Raw genomic sequence first — 15963 nt, forward strand, 5'->3', positions numbered from 1 at the left:
ACTAGGTCGGAGACAGAAGCTGCTCTCAGAAGAAAGTCGTCAAAGTAGCCAATGAGGCAAAGCCTCGCTGTCCCAACAAAATTCAAATAAGTGCGAGCTCCTAGCTGAAAACCCATGGTGCTGACGCCAGATCAAAAGGGAGGGCCACAGGCTGACAGAGACCCTTCTCTCATCACGAAGCACAGAAAAAAACACTGTGACATGTGCAAAACGGGACATGCATGTATGCGTCCCTGATGTCCGAGGACGTCAGGACATCCCCCGGATGAAGCGCAGCTACCACCGAACAAATGGATTCCATGCGGAACTACCCGACGTTCACAAAGGTATTTAGGGCCTGAGGCCCATAGAAAACCCCAAAACTCTCGTCCTGCAGGAAAGGTAAAATTACCTTGCAGCTTAGCAAATCCCACACTGCCCAAGGCAGACCGACGTGCCGGGAGGGGAAGACACAAGGACAGAACTTTGTTCTGTGGATAGGAGGAAACCCTATCTAGTACTCCGAAGAGACCACCTCGCAGACCCACTAGTCGGAGAGCAGGGAGGTTTCACTGAATTGTGAACCTGCAAGCCGCCCCTCCCACCTAGAGACAGGGAGGGAAGGCTATATACATTGGCAGGATTTGGGTGCCGGCGTGATCGGCTTATGCACCCAGGGACAGATTAGTCCCCCAGCTGGGCCTTTGACGGCCTGGGAGGGTTGCCCCTAAATAATACACACACATAGTGTGTATGTATATTATGTAGGAGTATGCACACATGTCTTTGGAGGAAACCGGAGTACCCGGAGGAAACCCACACAGACACAGGGAGCGACAATGCAAGCTCCAGGCAGATTGGCGTCAGTGTGCAGATTGGCGTCAGTGTGCAGATTCGAACCAATGACTCTTTTGCTGCCAAGTAATGGAGTTAAGCACTACACCACCGTGTGCATAAAACCATTCTGAAACAGACGCCCTGGATAACAAGGGCGCAGCATTCAATGAAGCATCACAGACCTATATGAGGCCCTGGACCAGCTGGTCCGCTAGGCTAATAACCTCAGGAGAGAGTCGGTGCTCCTCCACTGTCTGGTGCAAAATGCTCACTCTGTGAGTTGTATACAGCACTAGGGGTCAGGACTACTCCAAGATGGCCGCCGAGCGTTCAGAACGCGGCCACAGGAAAAAGGCCAGCACAATGTAAGCTGCGCCATAGCGTGGCTACGACAAAATGGGCGCCAATGGGAGTTTTCAATGTAATTGAAAAATCTCCCAAAAAATAGCGCCAGCGACCACTGAGACCCCAGTGTAGTGGCCACAATAGGCCGCAAGCCAGACCCCAGCATGGTAAACATGGAACGGGTCAGTACTTCGGATCTTCTATCAGTCAGATCCATACAAGTAGGGGTTCCCGCCCGGCGGTGAGGGACTACAAAAGCCCTCAGTGGCTTTTCTCATTCCGCATCTCAGAAATTATCAAAGAAGGGCACAGAAGGAAAAAACCTACACAGCGGTCTGATTTGTGTGATCCAAAAAAGACCGAGCCCTCAGCGGAAACCCAGCTGCACTATGCAGCTTAGGAGAGTCCCTTGCAGCAGTAAAAAGCGCACCCATAAATGCCTTATTCTGCCTTTTTTTTTTTTTTTTTTAACTAGGTACCTAGTCCATGGCTCCATAACAGAGCATTCCCCAGGGGATAACGGGGGAAGGGGGCACTCTTTTACCGCCCGCCCGCAGTCCACCCCCACCCTGGCACAAACTGTGTCCAGGACTAACAATAAAAACTCTGTGGGAATCACAGGTGCTAACACCTGCTGCCACCACCAGCATGTGGGGAAGGACCCAGATACTGACTCCAATATTTACATATAGTGTGTATTATAATATGCACACCTGTCCATACAAATAGACAAAAGCTCCTAGAGCCCTATTCAGGGCCTCTCACCCACTTGCTGCGCTGACCAGGGGTAACCAGGGGACTCCCTCAGGAGGAGACTGCACAGCGCTGCCTGTGAGGAAAAGAACCGTGAGGTAACTTTTGCAGGGACCTGTGTTTAAACAGGAAAAGCCTCATAGGGCTGTTTTATTTAAGGATAAGACACAGATACAGCATAAAAAGCAAAACCATTACAGGTGTCACCAATCAGTCAGCGTCTGCTGAAGTATAATCATAAACATCTGTGCTCATCACAGGGCTTTTTACCTCACAGGAAAGCCCAATACAAAAAAGAAAAAACACAGGCCAGATAACACAGTCCCCTCAGGAAGGCCCCCTCCCCCCTGACAGCGGCAATGTTAGCAATGCAGCAAGGGAAAGGAGCAGGGAAGTAAGGGGAAGGGACCCCCGAACCCCAGGAATGCCCAGCTGTACCAACCCACCGAAGCAGGAGGGACTGTACTTACCCGTCCGAGCGAGGACTCGCTGACGCATTCCTGACAGACCTACAACCGCAATGGAGGTAGCTGTCGGCCCGGTCCACTGTGATTGAGGCAACACCACAGCTCAGTCATATGTGGACCTCGGAGCAAAGCTCACCGGCCACCTCAGGAGTCATGAGGTATGGCGTGGCAGACCAAGCCTCTTTGCAAAGGTGTGCCCACGCTTGCTGGTCGGACTGAGTAGACTACAAGGATCTATAATATCCAGCCTGTCTCTCAGCCAACAGTTGAAAGAAGATTCTTCAAGAAAAAGTAAAGTAAAATAAAATAAAATTTCTCCTCAGGGCGCTGGGCCCAAAGGGAGCCATACGTCCTTCTCCTTTGCTAGGCAGAACGAAACTGAGGCTGCAAGCTGCAGTGAGGAGGGTTATGTCTGGAGGGACCGCCCCCTGGGCGGGGCTGTTCAACTCTGTTAATGTAACATGTATTTAACTATTTAACATGTTTCTGCCTAGTCCTCTCCTGTAAACAGGGAACATAACCCACTTGTCAAGATTTAAGGAGCTGTGTCCGTCCATGGACGATAAGAGAAATTTTTGTTTTCAAAAAATTTTCAACATGTCCGATTATTAAAATTCAATGCCCGCATGAAAATCAGCTGTTGCTGCAGCCAACTAATGATGCAAAATACGAACGAAAAGGCTTGGATAAGATTTTCGAAAGAAAATTAGTTTGAAATTTGACCCATGCCTTAGACTACTTTGGAATTTCTGTGCACTTCAGTGAATGAAAAAATATTTTATTGGGGTTCATTGAGGGACCACCCTGTCTGTGTCTATGCTTTTCCACCAAACTGAGGCATGCTGGGAGTAGTAAGGGCTATACCTGGCAAAAAAAAACACAGGTTGCAGCTTTTCCTGGTCCTACCAGATATATGTCTTCTGCCTAGTTTTGCCATCAATTAAAGAGTTAATGTGCAGATATTGCCATTTTTTTTACTAGACTGCTTAATTGCTGAGAGTAGCTACTTTACATAAATAGAATAGAAGTTAAAAAATTGTGACAACTCCATCCAGGAGAGTGAAAAAGCCACGTAAACCACAATAAGTAGATAAGGTCAGTTTATTGAATCTGTACATACAGACATTGGACAATCAACATGTGTTTGCATAAAGCAACACAAAGGTACATAATAAATAAGGAAACTGATCTTTTTATATATATTTACTGTACACATTAAGGTTTATAAATACATCTCACCATGCTACGTTACACTGTAAACACTTTGCAATAACCTCTTGGATATACAGGCACATCTCTGGGTACGAACATGCTCTGACACAATGCAGGTACTAATAGAACATTACATTACCATAGGTAACAATATTTACTTCACAGATAGCCAAGCATACCTACAGCAGAATGTGGGGCTCTATGAAATGAGGCAACTGTGCTAGGAATATTCAGGACGTTATGGAAACTTCAACATTGTATACAAATACAACAACAAAGTAGATTACATTCAAGAGAGTCTCCATCCAGCTACAGATCTGAGTTGTCTCTTGAAACGGTTTCAAGTTGTCCCTTGACAAGTATTATTTAGTGCAATTTCCAGCACTTCTTAGAGTTTTTGACTGGTTGTATCGGCCAAAAAAAAAACAAAAAAACACACACACACACACACACACACACACACACACACACCAAAAATAAAAACCAAACAGTCACAAACCAGTAAAGAAAATCAGTTAAAAGGGACAACAATCGGCAGGATAAAAAAAAAAATAATAATAATAATAATATTGAAAGACCAATCACACACACACTATTTTTCCAGCCATGGGATAGAAAATAGGTTTAATGCCCCGTTTCCTAATTTTATCTCTTGTCGACTTGAGGAGCAAGCAGTCCTTGTGACATCATAAAAAAAAAAAAGGCATGACTTATTCAGCTGCATTGTGGATGGTAAAAAAATAATAATAATTAAACAAAAAAATTCAGTAGCAAGAGTCAGAGGCCCTCATGGCAGTGTCAGGTTGGCAAAACAAAAATCTTGGCACTGGAGCCCCGTAGAAACAAGCAGACAGTGGGGGATTCAACATACCACCATATATCCATAAACCGAAATGCCAAAAGTCATCAGTACGACGACCACTTAAATCTAACAGCTGGGTGGACAATCCCTTTAAAGAAGAGTGCTTAGAGATCAGTGAATGTTCCCAGTGCAGGACAGGAAGGGGTAAAAAAAAAAGGAAAAAATCACACATTAAGCATAGCTAATAAACCTCAATTTAAGCAGCAAGGCTGCAATATAAAGAATTGTAGAATTTAGAAGTGCATTTATAACATTCAAAAACTTTTGTTCTTTAGTACATTTAGTGCAATATTTGTTAGGTGAGAAGAAAAGCCATCAAATTTATTATTTTCAATTAATTTTGCTTCTGTAAAAGAAGCTGAAAGTGAGAAGTGATAAAGTGCAAAAAATAAAAATAGGTACAAATATGACAAATTGAATTTATTCAATTTGATAAGTGCTCTATGCAAGCAAAATGCATTAAAGGGGAAATAACAAATTTCCATAAACTTCATAATCTAGCAGTAATCCAGCAAGCTACAAAAAAAAAAAAAAGCCAAGGGAAAGGTGTCAATCCATGGGGAATTAATTCTGAACAATCACTTTAAACAATCATTATTGATAGTGGTTGTAAAACATCAAATTTCTCATCCTTACTGCTACCATAGTTAAAACTGGTATCCTTTGTTAGTAATTTAATTCCAGCATGAAGTCAATGCGAGTTGTATTTGCTCAATTTTGTTTTAGACTTTGTGTTAATTGCATGATGCCCAGGAAGCAAACAAAGTGATCAAGAGCTACACTCAATTGACAAAGTGCTGGGATTATATCCATATCCTAGGAACCACATGGGTTGATTAGATTACAAGAGAAGATTAAAACCAATTAGAAGGTAATATACAGATTCCCCTTTAAGCATATAGGAAAGGACAGGGTCCTATTAACATTCTAGAGGATTGAAATTCTAGAAAGAAAAAAAGTTGGGTTTAAATATAAGGACTGTAGGATGTTTTCCTAAGGGTATGCAAAGCCATCAAACAACAGCCGCGCATCATAGTGCCAATGTTATACACAGGGTCTGGATATCCTCTTTGTGCACTTAATGCCCATAGAATTGTAGGAATAATGGGCACAGCGACCACAAATAGGTCGGTCAAAAAATGGTCACTCCAGTGTCTTTTAGCTACGCACATGTGTTGCATATCTCTGCTTGGCAACTCTGGCAAAGGTCCTCCAAAATCAAGTTCTTTCATGGCACGGTTTGAGACTGAAAGAGTATCCTTACCCAGAGAGTCAGGGGATAAAAGGATAGCAACGTTTGGATCATCAGGGGTCAAGTCAATGAGATTTGTGGAGCCAGAACACTTGGCATGGAGACCACACATAATGGAAGATGATGTATTAATAGGATGGTCATTATGGGCCTTATACATCTTGAGGATGAACTTTTCAAGGTCAAGGCTGTAAGGAACAACATCAGTTTGGATTGCCTGTTCCATTCTTTGTGAACCCTGGGCCCACTTGGAATGAATTGTCTCAATTTCTTTATCAAAACATGCTGTGGATTGCAATTTGGTAGAATTCAGATTTGCCAAGCTACCAAGATCACTTCTGGTTTCCATCAAGACCTCATCATAAAGGTCATCTCGGTTTGCCAGATCATCATTCAAAAGGAGATCACAGTCTGCCATCTCCTCAGTTGCTTGGTCCTCCATTAGAAGTCCTTCTGACATCTTATCATAAATTGCACTTTCAGTCAGAGAAGCTCCTGGAGAGTTACAAAAAGAATCCAAACACGGTTCATCTCGAAATTCTTCATCTTGAGCCAACTCCATAGTACGCAAAAGGGTCTCCAATTTCCTGTTTTGAATATTTATGTCTATGAAGTATTTCTGAATTCCTTTGTCTTTCTCAGCCAAACTGTTTTTCATAGTTTCAATGAACTGCTTTAGCTGTTTGATCTCCTTTCGAGCTTCTTTCAGGGCGAGCTGCGCCTCAACACGATGGCATTCCTCTTCAATCCAGTCTTCCCTCATACGAGCCAGCTGAGATTTCAGGTCTTCTATTTCCGCTTCCCTGTAATGTCAAAATAATGTTTATTATACTACAAATTACAAAGACCCTTGGATTGGCCAAGGTCTAGTTTTCCTGATTCAATACATTAAGACACTCATAAGACTGGAGCAGGGGCAATACCAGACTACACCAGCAGATGGAACCTCAAATTGCAATTTCAGTTCCAGTAAAGGTGAACAAGAGTGAGGGCCATTTTGAGTACACAATAAATAAGAAAAGGCACGGCATACATAAAAATAAATAAAAAATACATCTATACTAAAATCACAGATATATGAAATTCACAGATATGACTATGGTTAGGCATTAAAGGATAAGTTCACATAAAAAAAAAAAAATGCACATTTATTTGCAGGTAAAAAAAAAAAAAAAAAAAAAGTGCATTCATTATGTTTTGTTGCAGGAGCCTGGAAAGCATTGCATCAGTGATCAGTAGACCTCCTGCACACGGTCAGTGTATCTGCTTGCCCGTGCATGCCGTACGGGCAAGCCGATACTCCTTGACAGGAAGGCTCCATGAACTACCACAGTGCCATGATAGTTCATTGAGAACTACAAGCTGACAAGGATGTTGGGGGTTGTAGTCCATTTAGACACAATGGGCCGGATTCAGAAAGAGATACGACGGCATATCTCCTGATACGCCGTCGTATGTCTGAGTGCCGCCGGTCGTATTTATGCGTCTGATTCAGAGAATCATTTACGCATAGATATCCCTAAGATCCGACAGGTGTAAGTGTCTTACACCGTCGGATCTTAGGCTGCAATTCCAGGCTGGCCGCTAGGTGGCGCTTTCGTATTTTTATGCGAGGAATACGCAAATGAGGATTTACGCAGATTCAGAAACGAATGACCGCCCGGCGCTTTTTTTTTTTACGTCGTTTGCGTTTGGCTTTTTCCGGCGTATAGTTACCCCTGCTATATGAGGGGTAGCTAATGTTAAGTATGGCCGTTGTTCCCGCGCCGAGTTTTGAAATTTTACATCGTTTGCGTAAGTCGTTCGCGAATACGGCTGGATGTAATTTACATTCACGTCGAAAGCGGTGTCATTTAGAGCAATGCACACTGGGATATTTTACGGACGGCACATGCGCCGTTCAAATAATACGTCAAAAACGCGGGGTCAAGTTAGATTTGAATAATACACGCCCCCAACATCCCCATTTGAATTATGCGGCCTTACGCCGCAACACATACGTTACGCAGCCGTAACTAAGGGCGCAAGTTCTTTCTGAATAAAGAACTTGCGCCCAAAGTTAGAGCGGTGTAACGTATCGGAGATACGTTGCGCAGGCCGGACAGATACGCTCAGGTATCTGAATCTGGCCCACGGAGTCCCACATGGCCATGCTGCTTTCAAACAGTGACAGCTAGTACAGGAAACTTCTCCCTGTATTGCGGTCATGGGGGGGGAGGGAGCACTGGTACCATGTTACATCCTAAAAACGCGTGGACACTAAAATGTTTCCAAATATGAACTTACCCTTTAAATATAGAACAACATTGCCAATCTGGTAGCCCATTAAGGGCATGCAACTCCCTTAGTTGAGGCTATACATCAGAATAGTAGAAAAGTGCAGTTTAACATATTCTAGGCCTTTTAATTGTTGCCTAATCTAAGTCAGAAGATTGCACACAGACATCCAAGAAAGCTCACACACAATAAGGCAACAAATGTTGCAACACAGAGAAGGAAGCAATTAAGGTAGAATATAGATGAAGGATTTGGTTGAATGGCCAATTCTCAAGTTTGAAGCCCTGGATCAATAAGCAGGAGTCATTTAGAGGGGTTGTAGCTTGAATGATCATAATAAAAAAAGTACACCATTAATTATATTGGATTTATATTTTCTAGTTTGTGACAAAGTTGAAGAATTCAACCAGAAAACACTATGGGGGATATTTACTAAAGCTGGTGAACTCAAAATCCAGTGCAGCTGTGCACGATAGCCAATCAGCTTCTAATTTTAGTTTGTTCAATTAAACTTTGACAATAAAACCTGAAAGCCGATTGGTTTCCATGCAGAGCTGCACCAGAGTTTGCACTCTCCAGCTTTAGTAAATGACTCCCTAGGTTTTTGGATTATGGTGATGCCGTGGACATAGCCCATTCATTTCAGCAATGCATTCCATTACAATCCACATATTGACCTAAAAAAAAAAATAGGACTTAAAGTGATTGCAAAGTCTTGTTTTTTTCCCCCCTATAGAAATAAACATCATACTTACCTTGTTGCAGTGGATTTGCAGAGAGCAGCCTGGACCCTCCTCTTCTTGGGTCCCTTGTCGGTGCTCTTGGCCCCTCCCTCCTGTCGAGTGCCCCCACAGCAAGCAGCTTGCTATGGGGTCACCCAAGTCACAGCTCCGTGTGTCCATTTAAAGACGGAGCCCTGACCGACCCCACCCCCTTTCTCTGTACACAGATTGCTGAAAACATCAGAGCACACCTCTGCCTCAATATCTTCCTCCCAAGCTCTCAGCCCTGAAGCAAACAGTGGGTTGCTTCTTGGGAGGAATTTCTCAAATGTCAAAATGCCTTAGGTGATAGGATTTGTCTGGAAGCATGGGCATTCATAGACAGACTATATTTTGGATCGTATAGGACATCCAAAAGTTTTAAATGCAAAGAAAGCATCACAAGAAATACAACGTTTCGAGGCCACACGGGACCTCTTCGTCAGGCAAGTGATAAAATAAGTCACTGCAACACCATTAAATATGGTGTATTACAGCGCTGTAATGCGAATTATGCCTTAACCGCTATCACGTTATTTACACGGACAGGTGGTGTAGCATTTGCTAGTATGGACATTATGGATATCCCCTAGGTGAGTTATTTGACACACTCGTTTTTGTCTTGGCTGAGTGCTGGCGCTGTATGACGTCATGGAGAGGAGGGAGGGGGGGGGGATGATTTGATTGTTTTTATATATTTAATGGTGTTGCACTGACTTATTTTATCACTTGCCTGACGAAGAGGTCCTGGGTGGCCTCGAAACGTTGTATTTCTTGTGATGCTTTCTTTGCATTAAAACTTTTGGACGTCATATACGATCCATGGTGTGCTGGCGAATATGTTCATGTGGTTGATTGTTCCAGTGCCCAGCTGGTAATCGCTTCAGCACCCATTTATCATCTATGAGCCGTCTCTCTCCAGGAAAGTGTGCGATTGGAATATCAACTAGACTATATTTTTCTACAGACTGCCTATTTAATGCCAACATTTAAAAGTGTAAGTCTCCATGATTGAAAGAGATGAAATCAAATGAAAGTGGTGGGCCAGAAACATTCAGGCTGGGGATGAAAAGATGTTGCTGGATATCCTCCATCTAGGAGGAATGAGATAGCCTCTATGACTATCTGAGCAATTGAACTTTCACGTCCATTTTCTGGCAAAGCTGCAAACAGGGGTGGACTGACAACTCATGGGGCCCCCGGGCAATAGAAGATTATGGGGCCCCCAGGCTTACAGATGGCCATTACGCCAGGAGGCAGTGCAGAGGCAGGGCAGCTAAAATCTCAGGATTTTCACATCAAAAGCATGTCGGTTTCGGGGGTGGAGGACCTGACGAGATTGTATGTTTCGATGGTCTCTGCCACAGACCTGGAGAAATGGAATTGTTTCAATGGTCTCTGCCACAGACCTTTTTAATTTCAAATGCGAGGATAACCCTCTTAGGTAGAGTTACACCCGAATCCTCGTTTTAATGTCACCACAGGTACCGACTGAAAGAGGAGTAGATCCTTCAGTGTCCGGTCACCTCGATCCCCGATGGTTTGTCAGAATCCTATTGGGCCGCCAGCCTCTCATTGGCGCCCCTCAGATGGACTCCCCACCGAACAGCTACACTTGCTTGGGATCTTCAAAGTGGGAACCCAGTCGACTACTGAGTCCCCGTCCTGCTCGAATGTTCCGGACCAACTTAGGCCCGAAACCAGGAACACCGCTTAGCACGCCCGCTCTGGCCAGATCGGCCATAACACCGAGCGCTGTGGTGTGGCCACCCTAAAAGGTGGGTTCCACACAGGAAGAAGACCCGCTAAAATGCTGTCTGCCTCATATGTACCCCCTCCCAGCATGCCCAGCGAGGCCCAAGCCCCCACGATTGGCTGCTGAAAAGAGGCACTAAAAAACCTTGACCCCACTGCTGCCACCTACCGCACCGGAAAAACACCCCAGCTTGACAGAATAAGCCCACAGCACAGTCAAACTGAAACAGAGAACCAATTTGGACTAATTAACAATGGTCAGAGTCACCTAACTCTCCGATTCCCCTCCAAATTTAGATAGTACCGGTTATAAAAAGTAACCAGGCGCTACACACACACAAACTATATATATATATATATATATATATATTATACACACACACACACACAGAAAAGACATCGTACCTTTCTTGCAGCGAGTTCTGGGATTCCTTCAGTTTTGCCTTCAGGTGACGTATTGAGACTTCTTTCTGCTGTAGCGGAGTCAAATACTGTTCAGGAGAGGGTGGTTTGATGCCGTGATTATCTCCACAAGATGTATATCTCATGGTTCGCCTGTAGACAAGAAAACAAGGTCTTTGATTCGCCGCTCTTCTCTCTGTATTATGACACCAACAAAGTTTACTCCTTTAAATGATTGACTAAATCAGCTCCCCCATCCAAATTGGCTTTCCCCTCCAAATCTTGTTATCTACAGACTAGAAACATCGCTCCTTTAAGGAGATTACCTAAGAAACTTCTTAAAAGGTCATCTATATATAATGACTAGCATCATGGGACACACTTCTGTTGTGTCTGTTTTTGCTGGGTGTTACTTACGCAATATTGTTGGGTAACTCAGGGGTGTAACGTAATGCCACAGGGCCCCTTATATACCTTACACTATTACTTCTGACCTTTGAGGTGAAAGGTTTTAAAAAAAAAAAATACAGTAGGTGTTTGTGATATTGTGCTTTTAGCACGACAGCGTCGCGCTGATACTCGGCGACATGGTGCCGAGATCTCGCCGACACCTCGCACTCACTGGAATAGTGACAGCACATCCCAGCAAGCGCGTCATAGAAGCGACGGGAGATCCGACTTGGATTCCCGCCAATTCTACATGTGTGCGCCGTTTGTTATGAATCCTGAGGGGGAAGTCCCTGCCGTATTTTAAATAAAAATCCGGCATGGGTCCCCCCTCAGGAGCATACCGGGCCCTTAGGTCTGTTATGGGTTGTAAGGAGAGCCCCCCCTACGCCGAAAAAACGGCGTAGGGGGTCCCCCTACAAGCCATACCAGACCCGTATCCAAAGCACGCTACCCGGCCAGCCAGGAAGGGAGTGGGGACGAGCGAGCGCCCCCCCCCCTCCTGAGCCGTACCAGGCTGCATGCCCTCAACATGGGGGGGTTGGGTGCTCTGGGGCAGGGGGGCGCACTGGCAGCCCCCCCACCTCAGAGCACCCTGTCCCCATGTTGATGAGGACAGGGCCCCTTCCCGACAACCCTGGCCGTTGGTTGTCGGGGTATGCGGGCGGGAGGCTTATCGGAATCTGGGAGCCCCCTTTAATAAGGGGGCCCCCAGATACCGGCCCCCCACCCTAAGTGAATGAGTATGGGGTACATCGTACCCCTACCCATTCACCTGCAAGAAAAGTGGTAAAAACACAAATAAACCACACAGTGTATTAAAATATTTTATTAGTCTGCTCCGGAGGCCGCCCCCTGTCTTCTTTATTAGCTCTTTTACCAGGGGGGGCTTCTTCTTTGACGTCTTCGGGTGGGTGGGGGCCGCCGTCTGGTTCTCTTCCACCGCCGGGGGGGGGGTGGCTTTTAAAAAAGCCCCCACCCCCCCGGCGGGTTTCCTCCGGCGTCTTCGGCGGGGCTCTTCTTCTTCCGCTATCCCGACGGGTCTTCTCCGCTATCCGGGGGGTCTCCTTCTATATTCGCCGCTCTCCGCTGTTGACTCGTCGCACCCCGGTTCTTCGTCTCGCAGTCCGGTCCCTTCTTCCGTGCTGTACGTCTTCTCCTTCCGTGCTGTGATGAGTTCTTCTTCCGTGCTGTGACGTCATGTTCTTCACTTCTCTTCTTCTCCCGATGTTGACACGCCGGTCCTTCTCGCTGAAATGACGGATGCGCACCTTGCATCGGACCTATATAGGCCTCACAGTCCCATCATGCTCTGTACCTACCCATGTGATACCTACCCACGTGGGTATACCCTATATAGGTCCGATGCACCCGCGCACCCGTCATTGCAGAGAGGAAAGGCGACGTGTCAACATCGGGAGAAGGAGAGACGTGAAGAACATGACGTCACAGCGCGGAAGAAGAACTCATCACAGCACGGAAGGAGAAGAAGACGTACAGCACGGAAGAAGGGACCGGACTGCGAGACGAAGAACCGGGGTGCGACGAGTCAACAACGGAGAGCGGCGAAGACAGAAGGAGAACCCCGGAGAGTTGAGAAGACCCCCCGGATAGCGGAGAAGACCCGTCGGGATAGCGGAAGAAGAAGAGCCCCGCCGAAGACGCCGGAGGAAACCCGCCGGGGGGGTGGGGGCTTTTTTAAAAGCCACCCCCCCCCGGCGGTGGAAGAGAACCAGATGGCGGCCCCCACCCACCCGAAGACGTCAAAGAAGAAGCCCCCCCTGGTAAAAGAGCTAATAAAGAAGACAGGGGGCGGCCTCCGGAGCAGACTAATAAAATATTTTAATACACTGTGTGGTTTATTTGTGTTTTTACCACTTTTCTTGCAGGTGAATGGGTAGGGGTACGATGTACCCCATACTCATTCACTTAGGGTGGGGGGCCGGTATCTGGGGGCCCCCTTATTAAAGGGGGCTCCCAGATTCCGATAAGCCTCCCGCCCGCATACCCCGACAACCAACGGCCAGGGTTGTCGGGAAGGGGCCCTGTCCTCATCAACATGGGGACAGGGTGCTCTGAGGTGGGGGGGCCGCCAGTGCGCCCCCCTGCCCCAGAGCACCCAACCCCCCCATGTTGAGGGCATGCAGCCTGGTACGGCTCAGGAGGGGGGGGGGCGCTCGCTCGTCCCCACTCCCTTCCTGGCTGGCCGGGTAGCGTGCTTTGGATACGGGTCTGGTATGGATTGTAGGGGGACCCCCTACGCCGTTTTTTTCGGCGTAGGGGGGGCTCTCCTTACAACCCATAACAGACCTAAGGGCCCGGTATGCTCCTGAGGGGGAACCCATGCCGGATTTTTATTTAAAATCCGGCGGGGACTTCCCCCTCAGGATTCATAACAAACGCCGCACACGTGTAGAATTGGCGGGAATCCAAGTCAGATCTCCCGTCGCTTCTATGACGGCTCTGTCTCCATCGCGGCAAGCCAGCTCGGCGCTGGCTCCCGCGATGGGGCTCGTAGGTGCTCAATCTCGCCGAGAAAGAGAGCGAGATTGACACAAAATCGGGTTCACCTACTGTAGTATAGTTTGGAAATACTTTAAGCCTAGTAGCTTCTTGAGCACTGAATAACAGAGCTAAAGTGAATGTAAACAATGAAAATGATGGCTTTGATTTGTAATGTGAAGAAATGATTAACATGAGAAGACAATTGGTTTGGGCAACAATATCTTATGGGTCATTTCCAGCTGTCCCCTCAGTAACCAGCCATGGTAGGGGCAAATTGTAAATGTCTAACTGTGAAGGAACCTTACCCAATAGGTCACTTTAATTAGAATGATAGGAAAAGGGGGAAGGCAGCTTTTTCCCTCCCTTTTCCTCATGGGAAAACGATGGATCCTTATGGGTCCAATTTCCCTGAGGGAGCAGTTTTCCCTCAGGAGAATTGGCGGGCTCTTTTGCCCTGCAGTTGACCTCTTACTGCAGGGGAATTTTGGCGGGCTCATTGCCCGACAGATGACCTCTGCAGCTGGGGTAGAAAGCCCGGGAAAATCCGGTTTGAACTGGCCAGAACCATCCTGGTTCTGGGCTATTTAAACAGGGTTCCGTCCAGCTCAGGCTCATTCGCCTCAGAAGACTTAGGAGCTGTGGTGTTTTTTCCCCACCCCCCCCCCCCTTTTTTCTCTCATATAACTTTGTCGCAGTGTTTGTTATATGTGGTAGGGTCACCTTTGTTTATCAAAGGGGGACTAGCTTTTATTTATGTTACATGAGTATGTGTTATAATATTAAATATGTGTATCAGCTGGTGCCATGGTCTTTACGTAAGCTGGGTAATTTTTTATTGGCAGCCTGGGCCGTAGTGGCTAGGTTAGCTTTAAGGCTTATTTTAAGGTTATTTATTTATGTAAATATTTAAATTATTTATTTATTTAACTATTTACCTTTGAAACCAATAATAAACACTCGCGGCCTTTATCATCCAACAAGTTGTCTGTTGTTTCTTATTTATTTAGAGTATTAAGGGTATGTTCCATCTGTTTTCCCATAATAGTCAGGGAGTTACCATGCGGATTAGACCAATAAAGAAACAGGAAACCCATGCTGTGGCTGCCACAAGCCAACTGAAGCCCAATTTAAGTAATTTTTTTTTTTAACTTTTTTATAGTCCTAATCCCCTCTACATGTAATTTTTGAAAGATTTTTGCTTGGAAATACCCTACAATTTGTCTTAGTGAAAATGCTGCTTCCTGTAATTCCACCTCAGTGTTCTGTGCTGGCAGAGCCAAGTAGCAGCCACACCCCTTGGCACAAGCATCCTCACACAGACTTGTATAGCAGGTGAAGAGAGGGGATTCTTCATACCAGCTCTGTTACCAAGTGAAGATGCCAGGAAGCACCTAGTCTAATCCTGGTGCCTGTTGAACTGCATAGTCAATTTAGACACCCTGCAGAACTATAAGGCCTCGTACAGACGACCGAACATGTCTGCTGAAACTGGTCCGCTGACCAGTTTCAGCAGACATGTTCGGTCGTGTGTACGGCCGACCGGACAGGTTTCCAGTGGACATTTGTCCAGCCGACCGTTTTCGAGCGGACAAATGTTTCTTAGCATGCTAAGAAACATGTCCGCTGGAAGCCTGTCCGTCGGACATGTTCGGTCGTCTACACAGACTCACCATACATGTCCGATCGGCCGCCATCACTCGAATGCGTCGAAGTGATTCGACGCATGCGTGGAAGCTTTGAACTTCCAGGGCCGCGCACGTAGCCGCGTCATCGTCGCGGCGACAGCGCAACCACGTCCCCGCGTATCGTGTACGCGGGGATTTTTGTCTGATGGTGTGTACAATCAGACAGAAATCTCCGAGGGGACATGTCCGCTGAAAACGGCCTGGCGGACCGTTTTCAGCGGACTGTCCCCTCGTCTGTTCGAAGGCCTTAAAGGGAGGCAAAACTAGGAAAATGAAAAGTGGTCTGTACAAGACCTACATGACTGCATATCTGTGACTTCAGTTGTAATTTGACTGCAGTCACCACCCTACCCATAGTATATTTTCCTTTGTGGTGCCACAGCGGTTTCTCTTCTCTGCAATAATGATTGTTTGCTTTGTGGGA

The 15963-nt window shown here is 46.2% G+C and overlaps 1 protein-coding gene across 7 annotated transcripts in view; it reads right to left on the bottom strand.

The window, feature by feature from the left end:
- Positions 1–4053: 4053 nt before the first annotated feature.
- SYBU (syntabulin) overlaps positions 4054–15963 on the bottom strand; it is an 84801-nt gene continuing 72891 nt past the window's right edge. For all 7 annotated transcript variants that reach the window (XM_040354862.1, XM_040354864.1, XM_040354863.1 and 4 more), the window contains 2 exons: positions 10906–11055; positions 4054–6510 (listed from right to left, as the gene is read on the bottom strand). In XM_040354862.1, the coding sequence (XP_040210796.1) occupies positions 5421–6510; positions 10906–11055 (1240 nt within the window). In that variant the 3' untranslated portion in view covers positions 4054–5420. The remainder of the gene's footprint in view (positions 6511–10905; positions 11056–15963) is intronic.

The sequence above is a fragment of the Rana temporaria genome, chromosome 5, assembly GCF_905171775.1.
Source record: "Rana temporaria chromosome 5, aRanTem1.1, whole genome shotgun sequence".
NCBI lineage: Eukaryota > Metazoa > Chordata > Amphibia > Anura > Ranidae > Rana > Rana temporaria.